Source organism: Austrofundulus limnaeus, unplaced genomic scaffold, assembly GCF_001266775.1.
Source record: "Austrofundulus limnaeus strain Quisiro unplaced genomic scaffold, Austrofundulus_limnaeus-1.0 Scaffold0, whole genome shotgun sequence".
NCBI classification, from domain to species: Eukaryota; Metazoa; Chordata; class Actinopteri; order Cyprinodontiformes; family Rivulidae; genus Austrofundulus; species Austrofundulus limnaeus.
This window is the reverse complement of record NW_013952402.1, coordinates 6,407,984-6,415,279: the sequence shown is the minus strand read 5'-3', so window position 1 is coordinate 6,415,279 and position 7,296 is coordinate 6,407,984. Positions and strand designations below refer to the sequence as shown.

General features: G+C 37.4%; 1 protein-coding gene across 1 annotated transcript in view; it reads left to right on the top strand.

Moving 5' to 3' along the window:
- rgs17 (regulator of G protein signaling 17) overlaps positions 1-7,296 on the top strand; it is a 24,922-nt gene that overhangs the window by 6,767 nt on the left and 10,859 nt on the right. Inside the window, exons 2-3 of the mRNA XM_014034071.1 lie at positions 1,972-2,369; positions 6,524-6,654. Of these exons, the coding sequence (XP_013889525.1) occupies positions 2,367-2,369; positions 6,524-6,654 (134 nt within the window). The 5' untranslated portion in view covers positions 1,972-2,366. The remainder of the gene's footprint in view (positions 1-1,971; positions 2,370-6,523; positions 6,655-7,296) is intronic.

The window sequence follows — 7,296 nt, the reverse complement described above, 5'->3', positions numbered from 1 at the left end:
GAGCAAAGTGAAAGTGAAACTTAAACTGTTGCTCTTAACACTAGTTCTCACTCAGTGAAGCTCTTTTCAGATTCAAAATACACTGAAATGGATGGGACAGAAGCAGAAGGTGGTTCTTAAAGAGACAGAGGCCATTTTCAAGGCTTTTAGAAGAGGAAGTGATGAGAAGATAAGTTTATTTTCTATTTAAACATAAAAACAACCTTTTAATAACAACTAAAGGTGACATAGATACTTTATTATGGTATAGTATTTAAATACGTATATGCCTGAGAAACACATAATATTGCCCCTTTAAGTACTATTATATTCTAGAGATGGGATAAATGGCTCTTTGAAGGATCCAGATCTTGAGGAGCCATTTGTTGCATTCAAAAGAATCGTTCGATTTTGAATGAGTTACGTTATCACAAATGGTGTACGTGATGATGTCATCATGTTACGTGGGTTTTGTCAAGCAGAAACCCCCTCTCCTTTTCCCCTGAGCTTCTGTACACCACCGCTCTGCCGGTTTTCTGTGAAGAAGCTAAGCTGGAGTGATTTAAGGATGAAAAAAAAGATTAAATGAGGAATGAAAAATAAATAAATAAAACTACAAATGTCTCTTCACTGCCTGTAATTCAGCTCCTAACATTCGTTGTAAGGAGCCGTTCAAAAGATTCGGATCATTCTTGTACATCACATCTATATTCCTACAAAAACAACAACTTTTTAACAAACTGTTGACGATAAGGACAAAACTAAAGAATCAAACCTCTTAAGCACTCATATGTCAATATAGTATTATGAATTTTATTGAAAAACACAATTGATTTTATGATAATGATTTAAAATATTTATTAAATGTAATTTTTTTCAACCGCAGCACTTTTTTCCAATTTAAATTCCCTCCAGTTATCTTATGCCCCCCATCATCCCTGGCTGGCGGCCCCCATTATGAAAACCACTGTTGGAGGTGGCACAGAACTAAAGACTAAGACTAAATAAGGATTTCCTTATTTCAAATGACATGAAGTAAACTTTGCTCAGAATTGTTACAATGTTTCTACTCATTTTAGTTACTAACCTTTGAATATATGAGGACCATGATATTGTTTGACCAAATGTAACTCTCATCAGTTTGATTTCTTTAACTTGTTCAGTTTGTTGGTTATTTACAGAAATATCTAACGTTGGAGGTTTTCTGATGATATATTTAGAACCCAATATCATACTCTAAGCTTTTGACACATTAAGTTTTAACTTTAGGAAGTGGTGAAGGTACTGATGAATTTCTAAATGTGGAAAAAAATCACTCGACATTCATGAAACTATTGTTTATTAACCTCTTTGCCAAACCTGAAAAAACTGGACTGCATGAGCATTAGCCAGGGACTAACAACTTGTTTTTCCATGAGCTCCCCCTTTCTGGTCAAAGGTACCCAAAATTCAGGTCACAGGTGAAGCAGTATTGACCCTGTTAAAAGGTCTGGTACAAAAGTTTTAAAAATATTTGTTAGGATGGATAAAGAGGGGCTTACAGGAACAGACAGCTTTTGTCTTATATCATTTAGAAGTTGTACTTTCAGCATTAACACCTCTGCACAGCCTGTGGGAAGGTGCCTCATCACCACCTTTTGAGGAACAAAGAAGTGTCAGCTGATCTGGTTTCCACTGTGGGATGTGTCTTTTCACATCAACTAGCCAAGTTGTCTAATCTTTTTTAAAATATACATTTTTTATAATTGGCTAATCCACCTTAGACATTGCTATCTTCCAAAACCGTTTTACTTAGTTAAAGATGTGGGGTACTAGACATATTTTTAAAAATAAATCGTTTTTCTTACGTCAGATATTGCTTTAAATTGCATTTCTGACTGTGAGTTTATTAAATAAAAAGTTCAGCTTCACTGTCATGAAAGTTTGCATCTTTGTTATGTTAAAACATATAGAGTTTAAAGCATTGTTTTTCTTTTTCTATGTGTTTTTCAGATGCCATACATTCACTGCCCCTCTTCACGTTCACATCCATAAATGATCCTTTTACCAAGATCCAAGGAAGACTAGAGGGCACCGGCGAGAGCAGAATACAAAGAAGGTGAAGGAAACAAGAGGAGGAAAGTCTTCAACATCTCAGCTCAGCTTGTTTGTCTCTTTCTGTGCCACTCCGGTCAGGGATGGTGACACAAGTATCCTCTCTTCCCCGTGGTGAAAAGAACCCCCTCACCTTGACCTGCATCTCCAGCAAGCCAAACAAACAGTCCGCTCGCCAAAAAAAGACACTCAGACAGCCCACTCGTCGGTCACTTTGTCAAACAGCTTGCARCAACCTATTACCTCACGCCATGACCGCTCTGTCTGACCTGTGTTTATACACTCATTAATTCATGGTAAGTTTTAAATGTTGTCTGATATTACTGTTATAAAGGGCATCAAAGGGAAGCTAACGACATGTTTGATGACGAGAGTTCTATAAGCAGTTTGTGATTGTGGTTTCAGAGGTTTCCTTCCACCAACTGTTTTTTTTCCCCCACTTCTGTGTGGAAATATGAAGACAACTTGTGGCTCTTGTCAATGTCATTTTCCTCCTTTAACTTCATAGAAGTTTAGCTTTCAATACATAAGGTGTCATTTCATGTGTCAGTCAGCCAGCCTCGTTGTGTTGTGTTCACATCACAGTTTCCCCCAGAAAACTGGCCGAGGCAGGAGGGAGACAAAGTAGTGACCCCTTTTTTTTTAAAACTTGCACTTCTTTTTTGTCAGAAAAAGCAGACAGAGACATGTTTTAAAACTGAAAGAAGAAATGAAACTTTTTGGGCGGGAAAAATCCGCAGACAAGAGTCAAAACGTGCACAAAGTTCAGCTCAAACTGCAGTGTTGGATAAATCTCTTCTGTTATGCAGTTTAATTTCAGTCAGGGTTTGTTTTTGACATAAAGCGAACAAAAAATAGATTTTTCTTTTGTTTTTGCAAAAAATTGTGTTGTCAGTTGATGAAAAGTAGTTTCATAGAGCATTTTTTGCCGAAGTACTATTATAGCTACTTCTTTTCCCAACAGTAACATAGAAACCTGACACATCAAATAGGTTGCATCTTCCAACATAAGATTATCATCTCTTGTGTTACATTTAGCACTTTAGGGGCCCCAAAGAAAAAAATCATACTTCTACGATCACTTACAAACAGGCCCACGAAGCAAAATGAAGGTTTCCAGGTTAAGATGAGCAGTTGGATAATCACTGTTAATATGCAAACATGTAAAAATGTTGAAATTATTTAGAAAACTGGAAAGGGTTTTAATTACAGAACATGTGTCTATTTTCGACAACTTTTATTTTTCCACTCATCACAGCATATTTGTATTTCCAATCCACATTTGCATATCCTGTCAATGTGGCCTCTTCTTCCAGTTTGGAACAAAAACCAAACCCTTCCTCACATTTGCATGTTGCGGCCTGTTTGTCACCGGTGCTACCTGGTTGCTCAATAACCGCTGGTCGCTCCGCTGGTCAGGCTACTGCATTTGCATATCGGGCAGGTCGCCTCAGGCGTGCCTCCCGTGCGTCATCGCTGTAGGAAATCACACGTGTTCAGTGGAGGAAATGCTAAAGAGAGGAGAAGCCTTTTCTATGGTACTGGCAGTTATTTTTATGATATTTTATTTTAAATCCTGTTTTGAGACGTTACACTTGAGTCATGACTTTACAGGTAAGACCTCGGTTTCAGAAATAGTACGACGTCCAGTTAGTTTATTTTCAAGCCAAAAGCTGCACGATAAAACTCAGTTGATTTCAGGTTTTTTTTTAAGAAGTTGTTTAATTTTAGAAGATACCCATTTAGCAGAACGTTCTTGCTGAGCTTTCAGTTGTTTTCTGGCATTAAAATTAAATCCCAGAGTTGTTTTAAGTAGCCAAAATGACTTAAAAGCATTATATTATTTTATAAAAGTGTTGTGTTTTGTTTAAGTTAGCCCTTCAATAGGGGCAGCAACCTTAAAACTTTATTTAAGCTCCTTGTTAAGTGTCCAGAATGATTCAGTTCTCGTTGGTGCCGCAGTTCTGTTTAACAACAAAATAAATGGGTCTCCATGCGTTTTGACAGGAGTCTGAGTTTCCCAGTGATGTAAAACATCTGCAAACTGTGTTTTTCTTTATTTTTCATTTTAACCACACTCTTGACAACCTCACAATTCCAGTTTAGATTTTTGTTGTTAAGAAGACTGGAAAATGCCTTTTAAAAGTCATTATTTTTCAAACCAAAGTGGATCTTTGCTTGTTTACAAGCCCATTAGGAGTGTTTGCTTCTGACCTCCCAGAGTCTACACCGACGGTTGCTGAGTTGTTTTGAATAAAGAGCCAAAGGAAACTTTGGTTGAGGTTCCGTGTCCATCCAGAGCAATTAGCTGATTATGGGGAGAAGGTTGCATATTAGTAGCTCTAACAAGGCAGAATGACAGAATTACAATGTTATTTATAGTTCATGGATCAGAAGGAGGCTTGGCTTCATAAACTAAGAGATAAGGATCACTGGCTGTGTAGAAGAAGTATTCACCCATAAAGTTATGACTTAAGGGACAGAAACATTTTTTCYCTCTAGTCTCACTCTTTTTTGTAGATCCTTTATGTCAGTGGATAATATTATGAAAGTTAATATTGAAAATAATCATGAAACCATTAATAAAAAAAACCTTCAAAATATTGTAATCTTCCCAATTGTCAAGGGCAAAAGGTGATCATGATTTTGCCTGTGTGTGTTTATCATGTTAGCAAAATATCCCATGTACCAGTGGACAATTTTGATGAAATCTTGGATGGACATCGATAGCCGATTACCTTTTAAGCAACCTCAGCAAACACAACAATGTRTATAACTCAACCAGTTTTACAGCTTTTGAGTTAAAGTTGGTGTGGTAGTAGCTGAGGGTTGTCCTCAATGCATACTTTGAGGGCTAACTGATCACTCAAGATCTGTTTTTGAAACTTTGCCATCAACGATGTCTCTCTTGGCAAACTATCTCATGAACAACTGGACAAATTAACAAAGGTTTCAGGGTGTATTCACACCTAATGCATTTAGTCCGCTGTAAATGGGCCACCTGCTTCGGATGTTATCATCCATTAAATGGATGTTATTAGCCGTTATCAGTCCCATAGAATGGCTTCAGACTGTCAGCTGGTTAGTATGAGGCGTAAAACCACTAAGGTTTTTATGCAATCTGGTTAATATGAGGCATAAAACCACTAAGTTTTTGTTTATGCAATCTGGTTAATATGAGGCATAAAACCACTAAGGTTTTTATGCAATCTGGTTAATATGAGGCATAAAACCACTAAGGTTAATTTTAGAGAAAATGACATGGGCTACGATAAAGTAGACTGGATTCCGGCAGTAGCAGATTGTTGCATTCCAACGTATATGGCACTGGTAACCCACTATGGGGCACTGTCGGGACAGTCTGAAGCCATTCTATGGGACTGATAACTGCTGATAACGTCCATTTAATGGACTGATAACATCCGAAMCGGCTGAATGGRCGTTTCACCCTCCCAAGAAAAAAAAAGGCCGCTATTTGGTCYGGACCAAACAAGTGGAAAAAAGTATTTTCCTGGTGTGAATACACCCTCAGGAAGCAATCTTTGGATGTACTCGATTACCATTTGGAGTCAATCCAAGCAAGATGGCCATTACAGGGAAACAACATTGCCAGTCCAAMAACATTTGTAACTTAAGTATTTTTGGAGACATGGAGCTAAAAGTGTCCTACAAGCCGAGAGCCATTCTCCACATTTAGTCCAACTGCTAAATTTTCTCACAAAATCTTGCAGCGTTGCATGAGACTGCACAAAACATCATTTACAAGGTYTGATTAAAATGGTTATGTTTCTGTCATTTCTCGTCATAAAATAATTTGGTATAAAAGGTGGTGAGCGATATGCATTCCATCAGAGAAAGCAAGGCCTTTATTTTATTTTAAGAGTCCATCAGACTACAGCAGTAAATTCTGCCTGACCACAGGGTTGCTGTGAAATGAAAGAAGAGTTCCTGCAAAACAAAGTTGGATGATAGACGTTGCACATTCTGAGGTGGCAGACCACAAAAATAGTTCATGCTGAAGTAGCTGAAAGGATTAATACGAATGTGCATTAATTAGTGTTTTTGTTGTGCACTTTTCTGAGATATGTTGATATTGTTTCTGTTGCATGAAAACGTGTCTGTTTTCATGCAAATTTAATGCATGTTTAATCTGTGTGTTGTGTGGATGAGTGCGTGGAAACTGAGTGAAATACTTGGTCCGATGCCAGAAATCCTACTACCAAAAAAGGATGGGAATCCTCTCAGTCCTGCCTCAGCGCTTGCAGTCACACTTTATCTTTCTCTAAAACAAACAACATTATTTTCCCCTCTGTGATGTACAGTAACATATAGCTGAGGAGCAAAAAAGTGCAACACAGAGAGTCATTTTCTCACGTCTGTCTGTTAGCTTGTGATCGATTTGAATGATATTTAACTATGTTGATTTCCTGCATGCACTCTCACCATGAAGCCCCACAGCGTGAGTGGAGTGGAGATGAGAAAAAGGCAGGCGGCTCATATCGAGGCCCCACCCCAGGCCCCAGGACAGCCCCGACCTAACACCTGCTGCCTCTGTTGGTGTGGCTGCTGCAAATGTCTCTGGTAAGGAAACAACATCATTTATTTAGGTATTCTGTGGCACAGTGATAATATACATTTTGTTAAACAAGACTTTAATGAAAAAGTCACAAAGTAAAGCTAATGAAGGAAATCACTAAGAGGAAAGTAAGGTTTAACAGTTTGTCCAGCCCTCAATTTTCAGCTCTCGTAATTGTAACATATGGTATTATATACTGCATGTAATGATCACACAGAGGTGGATAGTAACAAAATGCATTACCTTTGTTACAGTACTTAAGTGATTTTTGTTTTGAGGATCTGTAATATTTTTAAATCGTAAATTTTAATTTTATTTCAATAAATTCCTAACATAAAAATTATACTTTTACAATTTACTTTGAAATTCATCTTGTTACAAGCTACAAATTTAAGAAAATGTGACAATTGCTTTACATTTACTCAACTTGGCTTGATGCAAGAAGTTGACGTGACTTAAATACAGTGGTTTGCAAAAGTATTCATACCCCTTGAACTTTTCCATATTTTGTCACATTACAACCACAAACATAACTATATTTCACTGGAATTTAATGTGAAAGACCAACACAAAGTTTACATGAATCAAAACATTTTTTACAAATAAAAAACTGAAAAGTGCGATGTGCAAAAGTATTCAGCCCCCCT